Source organism: Lepidochelys olivacea, assembly GCF_965140295.1.
Source record: "Lepidochelys olivacea isolate rLepOli2 genome assembly, chromosome: 14".
Classification (NCBI taxonomy): domain Eukaryota; kingdom Metazoa; phylum Chordata; order Testudines; family Cheloniidae; genus Lepidochelys; species Lepidochelys olivacea.
Window position 1 is genome coordinate 41,988,251 of NC_140424.1, and position 21,270 is coordinate 42,009,520.

The 21,270-nt window shown below is 54.0% G+C and overlaps 1 protein-coding gene across 1 annotated transcript; it reads left to right on the forward strand.

Annotated features, from left to right (window-relative positions):
• The first annotated feature begins 172 nt into the window (after window positions 1–172).
• Window positions 173–20,557, forward strand: LOC311531024 (uncharacterized protein). The gene is given in 8 exon segments (XM_084648083.1): window positions 173–322; window positions 1,957–3,466; window positions 5,526–5,674; window positions 15,979–16,047; window positions 16,252–17,471; window positions 17,475–17,764; window positions 18,888–19,054; window positions 20,400–20,557. Coding segments are annotated over 7 exon segments (3,447 nt in total). The 5' UTR covers window positions 173–322; window positions 1,957–1,964; the 3' UTR covers window positions 20,450–20,557.
• Window positions 20,558–21,270: the final 713 nt, after the last annotated feature.

Consider the following 21,270-nt stretch of genomic DNA (forward strand, 5'->3'; position numbering starts at 1 on the left):
TCCTCCGAGGTGGCTGCAATTCAGGGATCATGGCCCATCTATCCCTAGAACTCTCACGCTGTTTACCCAGCTGAGTCTGTTTGCAAAGCCCTTGGCTCTTCTCCAACAGCCCCATCCTCCAGCTCAGATCCTCCTCCCGCTTTGTGTGCACAGGCCAAAGAGGACACAGATTTGAGGATAAATAAGCCCCAGTGGCTGCTCCCTGGCTGTTATTCTCAGCATTGGAGGCTTCCCATTTGCTCCAGCATCCCCTCGTTCACCGCCGTCCTGAGCTGTGAGACACAGAGAGAGCCACAACGCTGCGATTGCGCCAACGAGAAGGGTAGGAGAGTCTGTGCCACTGGGTGCGAGATAGGGACAGGGGGTCAAGGGAGAGAAGGAAATGGAAGAAGTGGGAATTGGGATCACTGTTGGTAACTGCCCAGCTAATACCCTTTCCATGGACCCCATTCTCAAACATGGGGCTAGAACCCAGGAGTCCTGACTCCCAGCCTCCCCTGCTCTAACCCACTAGACCCCACTCCCATCCCAAACCTGGGGATAGAACTGAGGAGTCCCGGCTCCCCGCCCCCCACTACTCGAAACCCACTGTTAGGGGGCTTATTCCTTCACCCACTTACTTCCCTGGTCCTTCTCGCATGAACAGAGAGCAACAATACCCGAAGTCCAAAGGTGCAAACAATTCGATGTTTATTGGGGTGAACTTCCAGCAAGCATGATTCCAGTTTCCTTCCTTAGTATCCTCCTTCCCAGCTCTGACACCACAGAGCCTTACACCTGTGTCCCTGTTCCCATTCCTACCCTTAGCCAAACATGATTCCAACTTCCTTACTCCCATTCCCTGTTCCCATTTCCCCCTTTAGCAAAACATGATTCCAATTTTCTTATCCCCATTCCCTGTTCCCATCTCCCTCCCCCACACGCCCACCCCCTCCCACCCACTCACTTCCTCATTGACTACAGATTATATAGTAAAACTTGAGTTCTGCTTAGCTATACCTTAACCAATCATTTTTCTGAAATTTAACTAACCAATCCTAACATATTGTAACATGATTATGTAACCAATTATATCCCACCACCTTAATTAGTTTACACCCAGCAAAATTAATTATACAGCAGACAGGAACAATCACAGAACCAGAGAGATTATACAGACAAATAGCAAAGTGGGAACTATAATGACAAAACAATACAGAAGTGAGGATTTCACATCCCAGCTATTGATAAGTGAGTTCTTGCCAGACAGGATGCTATCAAACTAAGTTTCCTTTTACATTTTCTAGGCACTTCCCTTTCTCTGGAGGTGATAGGAATACAATCCTGTCCTGATAGTGCCTAACAGCCCAATAGCACCTTATTTCAATGTGACTAGTTTGGAATGTGAGGAGGTGACCAGTCGCTTCCCAGCTTATGGCTGCCTCTGCTGCTTAGCCAAAGGCCTTAGCCTAAGAACAGGGCCACAAACTGTCACAGTAAGAGAAGGCCCTTACACCAGCAGACAGTGATTTTGATTCTTTCTTTTATACCTCTAGAACTAGCCAAGTGATAAGAATACACCTAAATTCTTAGAGTATAGGCCGTTACAGACAGGCCTGAATATCTTTATCCGAACACCCACTAGACCCCAATATCCTCCCAGAGATGGGGATGAAACACAGGAGTCCTGGCTCCCAGTCCCCCTTCCCCACATTATAACCCACTAGACTTCACTCCTCTTCCAGAGCTAGACTCAGTGCTGACGCACATCTGGAGCTCAGCGGTGAGCTGGAGCATAGACAGAAAAGACATGGGGTTTGGGTTGTATTTTCTAAAGGGGATCCAGGCTGATATAGGGAGTTCTGACCTGCTGTCTGGATTTAGGTGGCTGGGTCTGGATGGGAGCCAGCACCCCTTAGAGGGGAAAGGCTCCAGATCCATTCCCTATAACTCCCTCTTGGGGGGTTTCCCTTACAGCTGCTGCAATGCTGGGACTTCTTCCCGCGGTCCCCTGCCTCCTCCTCCTGTCCCTGCCAGGCCCCAGCTCTGGCTTGGAGGATGATGACACCATGGTGCTCACCACCAGCGGCCCCATCCGGGGCAAGCGCCTCCAGGCTGGCTCCGGCACAGTGACGGCCTTTCTGGGCATCCCCTATGCTGAGCCCCCCGTGGGGGCCTTGCGCTTCCAGAAACCACTTCCCCACCAGCCCTGGAGCCAAGTCCTGGAGGCCACCAGCTTTGGCAACGCCTGCCCCCAGCCTCAACTTACTGGTTACCCTGAGATCGAAACATGGACATCCAAAACGCCACAGTCCGAGGACTGCCTCTTCCTCAACGTCTGGGTGCCCCATCCCCGGCCCCTCACATCGGCCCCCATCCTCGTCTGGATCCATGGTGGGGGGTTCTTCTCAGGTGCAGCCTCACTCGACATCTATGATGGGCGCTTCTTAGCTGCCACCAAGAACCTGATCGTGGCTTCAATGAACTACCGGCTGGGGGCGCTGGGTTTCCTGTCCCTGCCCCCGGCCACCCCAGGGAACGTCGGCCTATGGGACCAGCGACTGGCGATGCGCTGGCTGCAGGACAATGCAGCCGCCTTCGGAGGGGATCTGGTCCATTTCCTGCTCTTCGGCCAGGGCGCTGGGGCTGCATCAGTCGGCTTCCACCTCCTCTCTCCAGGGAGCCGGCCCCTCTTCACCCACGCCATTCTGCTGAGTGGAGCCCCGAATGCACCATGGGCTTGGATTTCGCTTGAGGAGGCCAAGAAGAGAGGCCGAAGGCTGGGCCAGCTGCTTGGCTGCACTGATAACGATGACATGGCCCTGGTGGGCTGCCTGCAGGAGAAGGAACCCGGGGAGTTCCCCAAACACGAGTTCTCCATCTTGCGCCACAAGGAGCTGCTGGGGCTGCCCTTTGTGCCGACACCAGATGGGGATTTCCTCCCTGATACACCACCAAGACTTATGCAGGCTCAGCAGAGCCACCCTATACCAATCGGGGCTGGCTTCACTGCCAACGAAGGCTCCTATATATTAATATTTGGTGCTCCCAGACTCAACCTGGAGAACGCCAGCTCCATCGGCTGGGAGGAGCTGCTGCAGGTGGTGAGGCTGATGGTTCCAGGAGCCCCGGAAGAGGCTGTCTGGGCTGTGGCACTGTGGTACAGCTGGGAGGGGAAGGGGCAGGGCGAGGCACGCTACCGATGGGCCATGGATCAAATTACTGGTAACTACCTATTTGTGTGCCCGGTAGCCGAGCTGGCTAGTCAGGAAGCAGAGGCTGGCAATCCTGTGTACGCCTACTACTTCACCCACCGCACCAGCAGCTTGTCTACACCTGAATGGACGGGGGTGCCACACGGCTCTGCGCTTCCCTACGTGTTCGGGACCCTGGCATCTGTAGGAGGAGCCAACCACACGCACACGGAGGCTGAGGTGGCGCTGAGCCACATGGGAATGCGGCACTTTGCAGAGTTTGCCAGCAGCGGGTAAGGGAATCCCCCACAATCCATCTGTAACTCTTTGGCCAGGTATCCACAACATCCAGGAAGACCCGCTCAATGCCATGTCAAAGAAGGGGTCCCTTAGAACAATAGTAAATCTATTTGGTTGAAGCCCCTAACCTAGAGCTGAACTTACTTCAATGAAATAAAAGCTAAGTCCCCTGGTTCCAGGTTAGGGTTAATTCCCTTCTTCCCTCATCCGAATGTCGGCAATCCTACGAATTCTCATTCAAAGACACAAGGTTTTTTACCTAGTAGTCAGTGCTTTCAAAACTCTGCCTGTCCTTTCCCAGCCCTGCCACACAAACTCAGGGGATGTCTCTGCTATGGAGACTGTACAGGCATATGTACATCCACCCGTCACGTAGATACAGCCTGCAGCAGCGAAAGGGGTGGCTCCAGAACTGGAGGAACATCGCTTGCCCAAAATCAGGAGCTACCTTAACAAAAGCATCTTTCCTTCAACATAACTGCAGCTAACCTAGGGCTAGGTCAGCACAGCTGTGGCAGTCAGGGGGGTGGTTTTGTCACATCTCTGACGGAGACAAATGTGGCCATTTAAGATTTAAGCGTATACCTGGGCTTAGATACAAAGACTTGTGCCCTTGCACCGGAAATAAGCCAGCAAGACTCCAATACAAATATCTTCAGCCTTCTGCCTGTTGGTTCGCACCACCCAGCTTGGGCCCAGTAATTCCCAGACTAGGGGAGTGAAGGCAGCTGTGAAAATTAAAAAAAAAAAGGAAAAAAAATCCAACATATGGAAGACAGGGAAAGTTGATCGTAATGAATATAAATCAGACTTTAGGAACTGAAGAGAACTGATAATACAATGCTCCCTTCTGGCCTTGGAGTCTATGAATCTAGGGAAGGCCACTTGCTAACCCCGCCCCCATGCATTCTCACACTTGCCACCTTCTTCCCCTCCCCGCAGTCAACATGACACAGACGGTGAGTGTCAAACATGAAGAAATCCCCGGCGGGCACTGCATGGAGCACCTGAGACATCTATGCAGATTACACCTGCGGGCTGGCGGGAGCCTCATCCCACTTCCCCATGTACCCACAGGGGGAGCCGGGAAGCTGCGTATGCATTTAGCCAATCAGCAGATAGAAAGGCTGACTCTGGTCCCTCTCTTCACCTCCAGAGGGAGCCAAAGAGCCGCTCTTCCCACAGGCTGTCGCTGCCATCTTTGTTACAGGCAACGTCCCTGCTACTTCCCAGGCTTCAGACAGAGGGAGGCCATCTTAACTCAGGGCAGCCTCTGGCTTCTGGCTCCTTAAGAACAATGGCAGGTGGTGGCCATCTTTCCTAGGGACAGCCTAGTTGGGACATACGAGGACTGTATGAAAATGGCAGCCAACTCAGGGCAATCATATTGTAACTTCAGTCTCATCCAGCACAGTGGGAGATGGTGGCCATTTTTGATTAGGGCAGTTCAGTTTGGAAGGACGAGTCAATCTAAAGAAAGGACATATGGTGATTTTGGACCATCTTCCAGTGCAGATCCTCCTATCTCTGCTCCCTTGTTCTCTAACACCCCTGTGACTTTCCCTGTCCCCTCATGTTACTCCACTCCCCACACTGCCTCTTCCTACATCTGTGAGCACAAAGGATGCCCATCTTCCCTGGGGGAAGCCTGGCTTCAGTCCCTTTGGAAACAATGGGGAACAGTGGCCATCTTTCCTAGGGGCAAACTCACTTTGCAAAGGGCTGTAGGCCAATGGCAGCCATCGTGACTCATGGCAGACTGTGGCTTCAATGTCATCAAGATCAATGGGAGACAGTGGCCATCTTTAGCCTGTAGCCTCACCCCACATGAGACAAACAAGAGGAAGTGACCATCTTAACTAAGGGCAGCCTGTGGCTTCATGCTCATTGGGAACAAGAGCGGATGGGAGCTATTTAGGAAAGGGGTCAAATTTTTCAAGTTGGCTGCTAATCACCCCTACACCTGGGATGTCAAGCTCCAGTTGGAGTTTGTTACCCTCTCTGCCAAGTCCAGGTACAAACCTCTGTGTGGCATGTTGAATTTTCCCCCAGGACTCCTTTGGGGTTGAGGGACAGAGGGAAGCAGTGGCCCCGCTACGACCCCACAAAGCAGAACTTCGAGCACATCAGCACGGAGCCACCCAAGGTCGAGAAGATATCGCCCGCCCGGCGCTGCAGTTTCTTGGAATCAGTGCTCGCAGGTGAGCATCAGTGGAGTCAGAGGATGGCAGCCCTAGAGGAGAAAGGCCTTATGTTTCCACCCCCCTGAGTCAGTCACTCCCCACACCTTCGACCTGGATTGGAGCTAGCACCCCCTAAAGGGGAGATACCCATTTCCATGGGATCTTCTGGCCTCCTAGAGTTGCCCCATTCTCCTGCCTGGGGTAGATCTCAATTATCCTAGGGACACCAGAACCCATCTGCTATAGGGAGCCTCAGGTTCTACCCCATCTTCACTTGCTCAGCCACTCTGGGAAGGAGGATGGCACCCGTGTTTCCTGTACCCCCACTTCCAGTGGAGGAGGCTTGAACGCAGAAGGGGATCCCCATCACGGTGAATGGGGATGGAGGGAGGGATCCAAGGATAGTGGGGGCAAGGGGCAGGTGGCCCAAAATGGGAAAAGGGGCAATGACAGAAAGAAACACAGCTGGCTCTGGGGAGAGGCATGACTGCTGTGTAACTGTGTAGCACAGGAAGTGAAGGAGAATCCCATATCCACTGGGAATCTTTTGTGCCAGGGGAGCTCTTAGGGGTGGCAAAACAGAGCCTTGCACATTGGACACCGGAGTTCACAGATGCTGGGAAACATGGAAAATCGAGCAGCACAGCATCCCCTACTGCTAAAATGTAGCACTGGGAGGAGCACTGACTGTGGAAGGACAGCCAACTCCAGAACCCCCCATGTCGCTCTTTGCAGCATAGCGCCCCCTAGTGCACGGGGAATAGCACTGACTGTAGGGGGCGAGTGTCCCATACTGAGCCCATCCAGCACCTGGTTTCCCCTGCAGGTCTCCCCTCCCGTTTACAAGTAGACCAAACGCTACATAGTCTGAGCTCATCCCCACTGCTGTTAACCTCACTCGCTGTATGTCCTGCAGGAGCAGACCCAGGACGTGCCCAGCCCAAGGAGCAGTGAATGAAGACTTGAGCAATTACAATCCCCTCACAGAGGGAACATTCCCTGCAGACAAGAGCATCCAGTTCCTGTTAGCACCTGCTAATTCACTGATGAGGATCCTGCTAATAAACCTCCTTGGGCCATGGATTGGCCCTCCCTCTGCAATCCCTCCACCCCCAGTGCATTAAAGCATATTCAGTCTGGAGACATGTTATCTGTCTGATGATTAGCTGCTCCTGAGCAGGGGGGATAGTGTGTGTGTTGGGGGTTGGGTTGGAAGTTAAGTGTTGTGATAATGAGGGACACCGATTACATTGGTGGTGGGGCTAAATGATCCTCTGGGGTTTGAACAGGCAAATGATGAAACCGGAAGATCACACTGTGCATCCAGAGCCAGATATGGAACCCAAAAGTCCGGACGCCCAGCCTCCCCTGGTCTAGCCAACTAGACCCCAATCCCCTCACGGAACTGGGATCGAACCCAGGCATCTTGGCTTCCAGCTCACATTTGTCTAATCCACTAAACCCTACTCTCATCTCCAACCTGGGGATAACACCCAGAAGTCCTAACTCTCAGTCCCCCTCTGCTCTAACCACTAGAACCCACTTCCCTCCCAGTCCTTAGGAGAGAACCCAGGAGTCATGAATTCCATCCTCTGTGCTCTAACCCACTAGACCCCAGTCCCCTCCGTGATGGTGCTCAGTGTACAGTGAGAAAGAACCATACATACCAGGGAATCTAAGGAAATCAGTGGTTTATTGATGACACTTGTGGGCCATTATACAAGCCACAGAGACAGGTTCTTGCCCAATCAGCTGGAAGTGTACAGAAAGGAGATTAAATGGGTATAGGGACAGAAAGAGCTCCACAAACATACACAGCCCCCCTCGCCATGACCACTTCCCTGCACAGATCCCCTCTGGGAGCAGGGACTCTGGTACAATCAGCCCCCAGCCTCCCTGCTCAGGAGCTGGAGGGGTTTGGGACAGGGGGGGCTGGACTGAGCCTCCACAATTCACTATGCACTGATGGGAATGATCAACACTGGAACCAGAGCCACCCAAAGACCCCATATCCCTTTCCCCATTCCCATGAGCCAGACAGTTCCCTGCAGTCTGTGGGGCTGGATGGCAGCCAGCAGCCCCTAGAGGGGAAAGGCTCATATCCCATCACCTACTCATTCTCCTAGCAGCTAGACCTGGTGGTGTAGACCCCCAGAGCATATGCTTTCCAGAGTGCAGGGAAAGAGGCTCAAACACTCCCGAGAGGGACGGGGGACCCCCGTATACTGACATGTGCACAGAGGGCAGGGAAAGAGGCTCAGACCCTCTGAGAAGGGCAAGCCCCCCAGATCCTGACTTCCAGCATGCCCCATGGCTCAGTTCTGCTCAGCTCCCAGTTGAAGAAGCATCACACCATTTCTGTCATCATCTGCTGGTGCCTTTAGGATTATTTCTCCAGCTCTGACAGGGTGAGTGGGGCTCTGCAGACAGGTGGTGAGGTCATAGGGTTACCACCTGCATAAGCAAGGAAGGAAGCAGAATTGGGGCTGGCTCAGGCCTAAGTTTAGGGGTCTGAAGTTGGCTAAGGTTGGTAGGGGCTTGAGGAGAGGGTTAGCATGGGCCCCTTCCCCTCCACAGCCCAAAGCTGTTCTCATGAGAGGGTGAAAGGAGCTCGGCAGCTCAGGACAGCCCTGCCCTCTCCTTCCCCCGCCCCTCCTGTGAGCAATGGGGTCATGTCTGCTCCTGCCCCCTGCCTGGGAAGGGGCACTGGGGAATGAAGAGCCCCTGGAGCTGCCCCCTCCCGGGCTGCAAGCGGGGGTCCCTGATGCAGCCCCCCCCCAGCCCTGGGGGTGGGGGTTGAAGAATCCCAGGAGCAGCAGAGCTGAGGCTGGGGGACAGGACGGATGGGATCAGGGGCTGGGTGGGGATGGAACTGATGGGGGCACTGGAGAGACAGGATGGGTGGGGGAGTTTGGGGGAGCAGCAGGAATAGCTGGGCAGGGTGGTGGGAAGAAACCAGGAGCCACAACCGCCTGACCCAATCGATTTGGGATCCTTGGCCAGACTGATTTTCGCACGCGCACACACGGGAGGGGTGGGGGGGAGTTCAAAAATCAAAAGACAGACCAGGGAAAACCAGAAGATGAGCTGTTGCTTTTTTAAAATATTATTTTGGGGACGATCTCATGATTTACGGGGTGGGGGAGGGGTCTGACTTGAATTCCTACGTTTGGCAATATGGGCCCCTGCCCCACACACGTCCCAGAGCTGGAGGCTGAGAATCTGCCCCCTCCACACACACACGCCCATAGCTGCTCCGCCCAACAACCCTTCTGCTCCCAGCCTCTGCCATAAGAGGCACCGCCCAGAATCACTTCCCCCACCCCAGCCAGCCTCTTGAAGTTACCCATCTCCCCCTCTTCCCCCTGCCCATTTACATGGCATCACCTGCTCCTAAATGGTCTGGGTGAGACCACCTAAGGCAGACGCCATCCTGGGACCCAAGAACAGAGGCAGCCCCCCGTGTCCTGAGCTAAACACTGTATGATAGTGCAGAAATGGGTGGCCGGGGGGGGTGGGGGGGGCTGAATCATTAATTCAGTTTTCAGAGTAGCAGCCGTGTTTAGTCTGTATTCGCAAAAAGAAAAGGAGGACTTGTGGCACCTTAGAGACTAACCAATGTATTTGAGCATAAGCTTTCGTGAGCTACAGCTCACTTCATCGGATGCATTCAGTGGAAAATACAGTGGGGAGATTTATATACACACAGAACATGAAAGAATGGGTGTTACCATACACACTGTAAGGAGAGTGATCACTTAAGATGAGCTATTACCAGCAGGAGAGTGGGGGGGGGGGTGGTGAAGGGGGAAGAAAACCTTTTGTAGTGATAATCAAGGTGGGCCATTTCCAGCAGTTAACAAGAACATCTGAGGAACGGGGGCGGGGAGGGGGGGAATAGTTTTACTTTGTGTAATGACTCATCCACTCCCAGTCTCTATTCAAGCCTAAGTTAATTGTATCCAGTTTGCAAATTAATTCCAATTCAGCAGTCTCTCGCTGGAGTCTGTTTTTGAAGTCTTTTTGTTGTAATATTGTGACTTTTAGGTCAGAGATCAAGTCACACACTAGTCCTCTGGCAGTTGTCCCCCAGCAGATAACAGCCCTACCACTGCTGCAAGCTAAGATAGCTCTCTTTTCAGTCCAAGTGACAGCTCTTTGCTGTGGCGCTGAAGGTCCTGGATTCTCTCCCAGCTGGTGATCATGGGGGTTTGTGTGTAAATGAAGGCACATAAGGGAGGGTGAATGGGGGTGTCTCAGACTCACATTTGATGACTGTGATGTCGCTGCAGAACTGGCCCAGCCCAGCGGTGCAGGCGTCCCCCTTTGGCATGCGGCCAACCTGGGGGATCGCAATGGCACACTCCCGGCACTGCAGGCCCCCCACAGCAGGGTACAAATGGACACAGAGAAGGAGACAGAGAGATGGGCGGAGTAGGGGGAGATAGAGAGATGCAGGGAGAGAGAGAGGTGGTGCCCATCTGTGCGCAGTCCCCCTGCAGCCTGCACAGGCCTGTGGGGTATACACTGTACCAGAATCCCCCCTGCTGGCCATAGGGGCCAAGCCAGCCAAAGCTGTCCCCAAGTCTCTGCACAGGCCGAGCCATGACATCCCCTCCTCCAGATCTACCCCCCGACATGAGACACAGCATGGCAGAGGCTGCATGGAGCAGAGCCTGGGCCACTCCGGGCTTCTCTGGGTCACTGTCTGGCAGATGTTGGGCCAGGGAGAGACAATTCCCCGGTGCAGAGAGACGACAGCTTCCTGGTGTAAATAGAGTTCAGGAGGCACACCGCCAGTTCTGAGGCCTGGGAACACCCCGGGCAGGAATTTCCCAGGGAGGAATGATGTAGGGAAAGGGCCAGGGGTTGGTTTGGATCAACTGGAGAACAAACAGGATGGAGATACATTAAATTAGCAACAGGAGAAAAACTAACGTGACACCTACTCGTTCCTGACCCACAGCACCTAGCTATACGCTCACACTCCTGAGCTCCCCTATTCCCCGGAGCTCTGCCGATGTCCCTGAGTCCTGACCCATAGCATCCTGCTACCCCAGCTCTAGGCTCCTCCACCCCATACTCCACAACTCTGCGAATGCCCCTCAGGCCTGACCCACAGCATCCTGCTATTCCAGCTCTGCTGATGTGTTTCAATCTCAGCCTGCAGCCCCCTATCTCCTCCCATAGCTCTGCCATTTCCCCTCAGTCCCACCCCACAGCGCTGCCCCTCCTCTGCTACCACACCAGATATCCAAGTGACATTTTTTGATGTAACATGCACTCAGCTGTGACTCATCCAACTCAGGTCCACAGTGACCAACCTGTGACCAATGCTGGCAACTAGAAATAACAAAACTCCTATAGTGATTACTAAGAGAAGCAACCCAGGGAACTTAGGGCAATTTCAGACCCAGGAGGAACAAACATTTCCACAGCTCTCACTAATGATGGTGACGCAACCATGTGTTGTCAAAACCAGGATCTTGCCTGGAGCGGCTCTCACCAGTGAATGCAGAACGGGTAGGATTTCAAAGGAGCCCGACAGAAGTCAGCAGATATGACAGGGAGCACTGTAGGGGTGCTGTACCTGACAATCAGCACTGTCCCCAATGTCCCAGTGTGCCACTAGGGGGCGCAATGCTGCAGGACAGTCTGCCTTGCACATGAGAAATAACTACACTTGGAATGAACCGATTTTTAACAGTAAATGTCTGTCGACATCGCCTCCATGGTAAACAGGTGCAAAAAATATTTCCACCGATAATCGTGGAAATTTACAGGTAGGCCAAGTAAGAAGAAACATAGAAATGTGGGACTGGAAGGGCCTTGAGAAGTCATCAAGTCCAGCCCCCTGTGCTGAGGTAGGACCAAATAAACCTAGACTGTCCCTGACAGGTCTTTGTCCAGTCTGTCCTTAAAAACCTCCAGTGAGAGATTTCATAACCTCAGCTGGAGGTCTGTTCCAGAGTTTAATTCCCCTGCTGCTTGAGGACACCGTAGATTTAAGGCTATTGACTTTGTATAGGTTGCCGTTTGACGTTGACCACTTGTGTTTTAACAGTTTAAAAGGCTTTACCTTTTTGAATCCCCGCATCCACTGTCATTAAATAATTACTGTTTGACACAACACCCTGTACCTTTGTGGAAAATTTTTAATGGATAGAAATAGAAAAATCTGGTTAAAGATAAAGATCGATATTCTCTGTCAACATTTTTTGTTTAAATCGAATTCAGCCAAAGTAATAAATAAGCAAATCTCTGTCCCTGCTTTGTCTTTCAACATCCCCTAGCACTTTCACTCATTGGTAGGGTATGAACCCTGGTCTCCTGGCTAAATACCCCCTTTATATATTCCATTCTGCCTGCCCCTCTAAAATCCACTTCTGCTTTATTTGGACACAGGATTCCCCATTGGCTTCCTGGTACCCAGCTGCCCCACCCCAGAGGTGGCTGCCTCTCAGTGCTGGCCAATGGAATTGGAACAGTCTATTGTGCAGCTGTTATCGGCTGTCCCACCCCAGAGGTGGCTGCAATTCAGGGATCACATCCCTTCCGTCCCTAGAAATCTCATGCTTAAGGTTAAGATTTTGGCACAGGGATTTTTATTAAAATTCACGGGCAGTAGATGGGCAATAAACCATAAATTATGGAAGTCGAAGCCCCGTGCTGTGGGGACTGACTGCTGAACCCCCACTGGCCATGGGGGACTGACAGCCGGAGCCCCACTGGCTGCGGGGGGGCTGAAGCATCTGCCACGATGGGTTGACAGAGCATCACTGGCTGGGGCTGAAGTGGAAATCACGGAGCTCTGTTAAAGTCATGGAATCCATGACCTCCGTAACCAAATCATATCCTTACTCATGCTGTTTACCCGCCCTGGATCTCTGTTTCCAAAGCCCTTGGCTCCAGTCCAACAGTGCCATCCGGTTGGCCAGATCCCCCTCCCACTGTGTTTGCAGAGCCGACCTGAGGATAAATATGCTCCGATGGCTGTTTTTGCCGTTCTCAGCATCTGGGAGGCATCCAGTCAGCTTCAGCACCAGCCAATACCCTTCGCACTCAGCACGAAACCCTGCAAGGGCCACGAAGCCGCGACTGCACCAAGGAGAGAAGCAAGTGAGTCTGAGCTGCCTGGGTCCCACCAGCTCCAACATGGGAGAGATAAGCTGCCCTGCCCGAGAGCCAGATCTCACCCCTAGGGCTACGATCATCTCACTGCATTCTTTATCAATGTCACTGCAGAGGTGCAGGGTGTGGGGGGGAATCTGATCAGTCACCGAAATGGAGGGAGCGGGTGGCCATGGGGATGGAGAGTCAGCTCACCCCCCCCTGCCCCCGCACTCACCCCACACACACACACGCCCTGCAGCAGCTGCTGGGTCCAAGTTCCCCCACTCCGGGCGTTGGGACCTGGTACACAGGGTCACCGTAGATGGAGACAGAAGGGCAGGTGGACCAAACCTGAGCAGCACAGCAGCCCCCTGTGCCAGGTTGTGACACCACTCGATTTGGGGGAGTTTCATGGACTTTAGTCAAATTCATGGTTTCCATCCCCTCCGTAGCCTTGCTCGCAGCTGCTGGGCTCAGGGGTACAATTCCTGCAGACGTCATGCAAGGCAACCGGGCAGGACTCCTGGCTTCTATCCCCAGCTCTGGGAGGGGAGTGGGGATTAGTGGTTAGAGTAGGGGGATGGGATGGGAGGCAGGACTCCTGGGTTCTAGTCCCAGCTGTAGGAGGGGAGTTGGGTCTAGCTGTTGGAGCAGGGTGGGTTGAGAGTCAGGACTCCTGGGTTCTCTCCTTGGCACCAGGAGGGGAGTGGAGTCTAGTGGGTTAGAGCCAGGTGCGGGGCTGGGAGCCAGGACTCCTGGGTTCTACCCTCAGCTCAGGCAAGGAGCGTGTAGATGCCTGTCCCAGCCTGTTAAACTTTGTCCCTGGCAGGAAGGGGCCTCTTGACTGCAGTGGGGAACACAGCAAAGTGCACTGACATGGAGCTGGGGCCTCCGGAGTGCTGTGGCGGGGACAGACCAGAGGGTTGTAACAGGAGCTCCCTCCTACTGTCTGTATTTGGATGGCTGGCGATGGATGGGTGACAGAACCCCTATCCCGTTCCTTGTGGCAATGCTATTCCCGCCTGTGAACTAAATGTACACACACAGCCAGATGAGGCAAGGAAAGTAAAGGCTCCACTCTTTTCAAACCTGCCCCTCTCGGCGACATTCGACTCTTCTTCCCCCTGGCTCTTCTTCACTTTTCTGCTCTCCTCCATCTACTTTCACTCCTCTGTATGGCACCAACTCAGTTGACCACAACACCTCGTTGGTTAACCTGTCTATCCTAACCCCCTGAGGCAGGCTGCACTCATTTCTTGAGCACCCCCTTGCTGCCCCAGCGTGGTACTGCCACTCTCTTTGGCTCCCCCCACCCCCTGGGCAGGCTGCCAGCCTACTTCCATGGGTCTTCTGTGGCTCAGGCTACACAATCCATAGCCTCCTTCTGGAGTGCAACGAATTCAGAATAGAGAAGTTTCTTGCCCTTCAGGGCCAGTTATGAACAAAATAGTTTCTTGCCCTTCTGTCACATTCCGGGGTGCAATCCAGACCAGTGGGGGGCTGTGTCACCACATGCCCTGCAACCTGGGGGGCCTTTTGCTGCTGTAGCTCCCAACCTGGGTCCCTCACAATTCGCCTGCCAGCATGCATGTCACACCCTGAGTGTCCATGTATAGCCACAGCCCTGGTCCAGCAATCCTGACCCCCGCAGCCTGTCCACAAACATCAGCCACACTCTGGGTTCCACCAGCCTGGGTTACTACTTGCAGAGTGACCCCAACACACTCCTAGTCCTGGATTTTCCCCAAAAAACATGTGTTCTGCACTGTCCAGCCCTCCCCTGTACAGTCCAGGTATATCAGATCCATTGCTCCTCTAAGGGGATCAACATACAACAGCCTGCTACCTTAAAGGGAGTTACCCAAATGATCCACAACACTGGGTGAGTTTTAAATTAAATTAAATTAAAGAATCAAACAAGTTTATCTAACTACAAAGAGACAGATTTTAAGTGATGAGGCATGAAGTCAGGAATGGCTACAACAAAGATAAGACACTTTCTAAACTTAACAAACTAGACTCAGGTCAAGGTGAAGTCCCTTACCACATCTGTTCAGTACATTGCTGACCAGACTCTCAGGCCAGGATCTGTTCCCAAAGCCCGATGGCTGTTTCTTTTGTCTTCTTAGATGAAAAGAGAGAGATGGATAGGGAGAGATACCACTGGGGTGTTTTTGCCCCTCGCTTTTATAGTTCAGTCACCCTCTGAAAGGCATTTTTCTGAGTGTAACCCCCAGAAAAAGTTCTTTCCAACTGAGAGCAAGGAGGCATGGAGTCTGGGAGTGGGGGAAGGAGGTTTCATGCTGTTGCTTGCTAAGATCAGGTCTGTTTGTTCCTGCCCCCCACCCCGCTCCACTTCCTTATCAAAGAATGGCCACTTGACAGGTGATGGCCCATCAGCTTTGATGACACCTGGCTGGGGTGTCACCTTGTCCTTTATCCTTGAGAAACAGGTTTACCCCCTCCCCAGACTTGTCTGAAAAACACCGGATTTCAGCTTATGTTCATAACTTTACAGAGAATGTTGTTATACACATTTCACCATGACGTTATTGACCAGGGAGGTATTCATTTTCAAATGATACCTCACACGGCATATTTTGCACAAAGGTTATTGCAATAGCGTGAAGGGTGTGAATGCAGGGGTGTATTCCGTCACACCTTCTGAGTTAAATCCCCTCTCAGGGACTGAATCAGCGAGGCTCCTTCTGAACACCAGCCACTGATGGTGGCCCAGCCTGGGCTGCACTCAACTTGTGGGCTCACTCCACTAACTCCAACCAAGAACTGTCAAGCTAGCAGCCAGTAGGTCCTTTAATTTCAGCCTGCTGGGTCTTGATTGGCCCTTGCTAATCCCCAATCCTTCTAGCTGCTGGAGGACCGGGTGTCCAAAATGGCTGCCAGCTGGGAGGTCTAATATTCACTGCTCTTTTCCTCTCAGAAAGCTGTTTCCTTGAGGGTGCAGCAGAGTAGCAGGGCCTCCAGCCTGGGCCACCCTCCACAGGCCCTTGTTAACAACCTTCTTGTGCGTAAATCACAATAAGTAACCTAAACCAATGCACTTTTACTTCTCCTGCTAATCTTGAATTACACCTAGCCCATCTCTGCCTTGCTCTTACACATCCACGCACCCGCCAGGTGTTCTGACCTTCCAACAGTTGTTATACTTCTTACTGCTCTGTTTCTGTGGTTTGCTTCTTCATGCCCAGCTGGCGTTAACAGCTCCCTCCTGACCCTCAGCTTCATCCTGCTATATTCACAGCCCAAGGATTTTACAGGTCAGACACACAAGCCAGTTATTGGATGTGCAAACGGTCGCAGCAAAGTCAAAAGTGCTGTATTATCAAAATCACATGCAAAAGCAAAAATTCCTGTATATTTTCTTATACTGTTATATATATAATATCCATGCCTCTTGCATTATTTAGTATATATTTGACTAACACAATTCATAACACAGTTCTCCAACACATCCCTTCCAGCTGCTGCTATGCTGGGACTCCTCCACGTGGTTCCCTCCCTGCTCCTTCTCTCCCTGCCGGGCCCCAGCTCTGGCTCCGATGACGACGGCACCGTGGTGCTCACCACCAGCGGCCCGATCCGGGGCAAGCGCCTCCCGGCTGGTTCTGGCACAGTGACAGCTTTCCTGGGCATCCCCTACGCCGAGCCCCCCGTGGGGGCCTTGCGCTTCCAGAAACCACTTCCCCACCGGCCCTGGAGCCACGTCCTGCAGGCCACCGGCTTCGGCAAGGCCTGCCACCAGCCTCCGCTTACTAGTTACCCCGATGCCGAAATTTTCTTCGTCAGTATGCCACAGTCCGAGGACTGCCTCTTCCTCAACGTCTGGGTGCCCCATCCCCGGCCTCTCGTGCCGGCCCCCGTCCTTGTCTGGATCCACGGCGGGGGGTTTTATATGGGTGCAACCTCTGTAGAGCTCCACAGTGGCCGCTTCTTAGCCGCCACCGAGAACATGATCGTGGCCTCCATGAACTACCGGCTGGGGGCGCTGGGCTTCCTGTCCCTGCCCCCGGCCGCCCCGGGGAACGCCGGCCTGTGGGACCAGCGACTGGCGCTGCGCTGGCTGCGGGACAACGCGGCCGCCTTCGGTGGGGACCCAGCCCGCGTGATGCTCTTCGGCCAGAGCGCCGGGGCTGCGTCAGTCGGCTTCCACCTCCTCTCCCCGGGGAGCCGGCCCCTCTTCACCCGTGTCGCGATGCAGAGCGGAGCCCCGACAGCACCGTGGGCTTGGATTTCCCCCGCGAAGGCCAAGCGGAGGGGCTGGAGGCTGGGCCAGCTGCTGGGCTGCACCGCTGGTGACAACACCGCCCTGGTGGGCTGCCTGCAGGGGAAGGAACCCGGGGAGTTCCCCAAACACCAGTTCTCCGTCTTGCAGTACCCGGATCTGATCGGGACGTCCTTTGGGCCAACACCAGATGGGGATTTCCTCCCTGATACACCACCAAGGCTACTCCAGGCCCAGCATGACCAGCCTATAATACCCATCCTGACTGGCATCACTGCCAACGAAGGCTCCTACTTGCTAAGGGACAGTGTCCACAGCTTCAACCTGGAGAATGCCAGCTCCATCGGGTGGCATGAGCTGCTGAAACTGGTGAGGCTGATAGCGCCAGAGGCACCAGAAAAGGCCGTCCAGGACATGGCACAGCAGTACAGCCAGGAGGGGGAGGAGCAGGGGGAAGGGTAGTACCGATGGGCCATGGAACAAATCTTTGGTGACTATTCCGTTGTGTGCCCGGTAGCCGAGGTGGCTGGGCGAGAGGCGGAGGCTGGCAATCCCATGTATGCCTACTACTTCACCCACCGCAGCAGCGGTTTGTCTTCACCTGAGTGGACGGGGGTGCCACACAGCTCTGATCTGCTCTTCACGTTCGGGACCCTGGTGTCCGTGAGAGGAGCCAACCACACGCACACGGAGGCTGAGGTGGGGCTGAGCCGCAGGGTGATGCAGTACTGGTCAGAATTCGCCAGGTGCGGGTAAGGGAATTCCCCAGAATCCTCTTGTGCCCCTGATCCAGACCATGAGAGCTGCTGTAACCCTTTGGCCAGGTGAACACAACATCCAGGAAGACCCGGCTCAATGCCATGGCAAGAAGGCGTCCCTGTGAAAAACAGTTAATCTATTTGGTGGAAGCCCCTGACCTAGAGCTGAACTTACTTCGGGGATGTAAAATCTGAGCCCCCTGATTCCTGGTTAGGGATAATTGCCTTCTTCCCTTATCAGGAGGTCGGTGATCCCATGAACACACCCGCTCTCATTAAAGGAAACATGTTTTTTAGCTAGTAGCCCATGATCTCAGAACTCTGCCTGCCCTTTCCCAGCCCTGCCACACAAACTCAGGGGATGTCTATGCTACGAAGACCATATGATCATGGCTCCGGCACCGTAGCTAGACCGGGGTCACCCCATAGTGTAGACACAGCCTACCTCAAGGGAAGGGGATTTTCCATCGGTGTAGGAACAGCGCCTCCCACAGCCACAACCACTGCATTCACAGCACCATCCTTCTACCAACACTGGGAGTTGGGTCGGCACAGCTTCCTCAGTCAGCTATGGCAGACTAACTTTTAGGGCTTAGATAACGGAAAACAGTGGCCATCGTTCATGGGTGGCACGTGAACCGCTGGCTGGGGGAGGCTAGCCCCCCCAGCCCTGCCCCTTCAACCCAAGGCCGTGCCCCTTCTGCACCCCCCACTGGAGCCCACAGCTCCCCCAGCCTATGATACCCACCACCCATGCCGTCGTTCCTAGGAGCAGTCTCACTTTATGCAATGGCCGTAGGCCAATGGCAGCCATCATAACCTAGGGCAGCCTGTGGCTTCAATCTTGAGAACACCTGGAGACAGCAGCCATCTTTATAAAGGGCAACCTGTGGCATCACCCCATATGAGGAGACGGGAGGTAGCCACCATCTTAACAGAGGGCAGCCTGCGGCTTCACTCTCCTTAAGAACAACAAAGGATGGTAGCCATTTTGGAAAAGGGCTAGACTTTGCAACTTTAATGACCCCTTGGTCTGGGATGTCCGATTCCAGCAGAAGCATGTTCCCATCCCTGCCCAGGCCTGGTACTAACCTCTGTGGGGCGTGTTTCCCCCCAGGAATCCCACAGGGGCAGGGAACAGCAGGGAGCAGTGGCCCCACTATGACCCCACGGAGCAGAACTTCTTCCGCATTGGCATGGAGCTGCCCCAGGTCAAGGGGCCATCGCCTGCCCGGCACTGCAAGTTCTTGGCGTGGCTGACCAGAATGCAGCCGAACACCAAAGGTGAGCAGCAGTGGGGTGAGAAGACAGCAGCTGTAGAGGGGAAAGGCCCTGTGACCCTCCCCCCACCCCTCTGAGCCAGCCAGTCCCCCCTCTGCACTGGGCCTCAATCAGAGCCAGCGCCCCCAAAGGGGAAGGGCCTCATATCTGAGTCCCCTTACCCCATGGGGACATTGGATGTCACACCTCCACGGTGTGTCTTCCCAAGAGTCAAAACTTGCTTGCGCGCTAAAGAACTTTGGAAGACTACATAACAGCGCCACCTAGTGGTGCTTCCTCTTTGGCCTTTTTCTTCTCTTTGTATCCCCCCAAAAGCGTGATTTTGTCCCCGGAGTGAGGGTGCCCTCCCTTTCCCCGCCCCATGATTCATTCGCCGGTGTCTTGTCTCCTGAGTTAACTTCAAATCCTCATGTGGATGCCGTACATAAGTGAGGCTTCGGTTACTGGGGCACCGAGATAGACAGGTGAATAAGCCATCCTTTGTCCGGCAGAACTCTACTTTTCCCTTGGTCTCCAAAACATATTTTTAGTACTTAAACACAGCTCCTTAAACATCCCCCGTACATACCTCTCGCAATGATTACAGGGCTTGGGATCACAGAAGCTTCACATGGCGGAGTTTATGGACAAATACCGTGACAGCAGGGTGTTAGGTGTAGTGAGTTTCTCAGGCCTGTCAGAAGTGGCTGTTACAGACAGTAAAATATTTGCCAGCTGGGACCAGCTCTGTGTCAGCATGACAGGATGGATCCAAAAACAGAGGGGGCTGGGGGCCAGTAAGGGCGAGGAAGAGAAAGAAGGTGATGAAAGAATGAAATGCAGCTGGGTTCTGGGGACAGGCCCGGCCGCTGTGTAACAAGGGAATGAAGGAGAAACCAATAGACACTGGGAATCCTGTGTGCCACTGGCCTCTTATGGGAGGCAGAACAGAACTTTCCATGTTGGACACTGGCGTTCACAGCTACTTGGAAACACGGGAACTCCAGCAGGACAGCATCCCCTACTGGTAGAATGTAGCATTGTGGTCTGAACGGACTGCGAGGGGACAGCGCCCCCTACTGAGTCCCCACCCTGCTCCCTGCAGCACAGCGCCCCCTAGGGCCACACCAGGGTCAGCACTGCCTGCGGGGGGACAGCGCCCCCTACTGAGCCCCTGCCCTGCTCCCTGCAGCACAGCGCCCCCTAGGGCCACACCAGGGTCAGCACTGCCTGCAGGGGGGACAGCGCCCCCTACTGAGCCCCTCCTTCCAGCACCTAGGCTTCGGCTGCAGGTTTCCCATCCCGCTTTCAGCCAGACCAAACCCTGCTCAGGCTGAGTTTATCCCCCGCCTCGCTGTGTATCCCACAGGACAACGCCGAAGAAGTCGGGGGATCAGGAAGCAGCGTATGAGGAACTGAGCAATTACAATTCCCCTGCTGGGGGGACCCGACCTTCTTGCAGATGAGAGCTTCCACTTCCTGTTAGCGCCTGCGGCAGCTGCTGATTTATTAATCCCACCACTGATAAACCCCTCGGGCATCGCCGGACTAAACCGACCCCTGCAGCCTCCCGGTGCATTAAAGCATATTCAGTCTACAGACACTGCCCTGATGTGCGAGATTGGTTAGCTGCTCCTAAGCAGTGGGGAGGGAGAGCGAGAGAGTATGTGTGTTGGGGGCTGGGAGGTCTGTGTTGAGATAACAGGGGGCACAGATTGCACGGGGAGGTGAATGATGCTCTGGGGTTTCGACAGACAGTTGATGAAGCCCAGAGATCACACTCCCAACCCAGAGCCAGAAATAGAACCCAGGAGTCCTGGCTCCCAGCCTGTCCTGCTCTAACCACTAGACCCCCACTCCCCTCCCAGAGCTGGGGATAGAACCCAGGAGTCCAGGGTCTCATCCCTCTGCTCTAACCCCTAGACCCCACTCCTGTCTATGCTGGTGCTCAGTGGACAGTGGGGAAGAGCTGGAGTCTCAAAAAATCAGTGTTTTATTGATGACAAGTTGCAGGCCATTATACAAGACAAGCCACAGGGACAGTTCCTGCCTGGCCAGTTGTCACCCCGCATATGCCAGGGATGTGGTGGAGGCTTCTTTGTATCCCAATATACAGAGACAGGGGCCAGAAGGGGAAAGGCCCCATGTCCCACTCCCCACCGCCCCGGGGCCTGGATTCTATATTTGCCATTGCTCCCAGGAGATACATTTCCAAGCAGGGTTTGATGCGCCGAACCTGG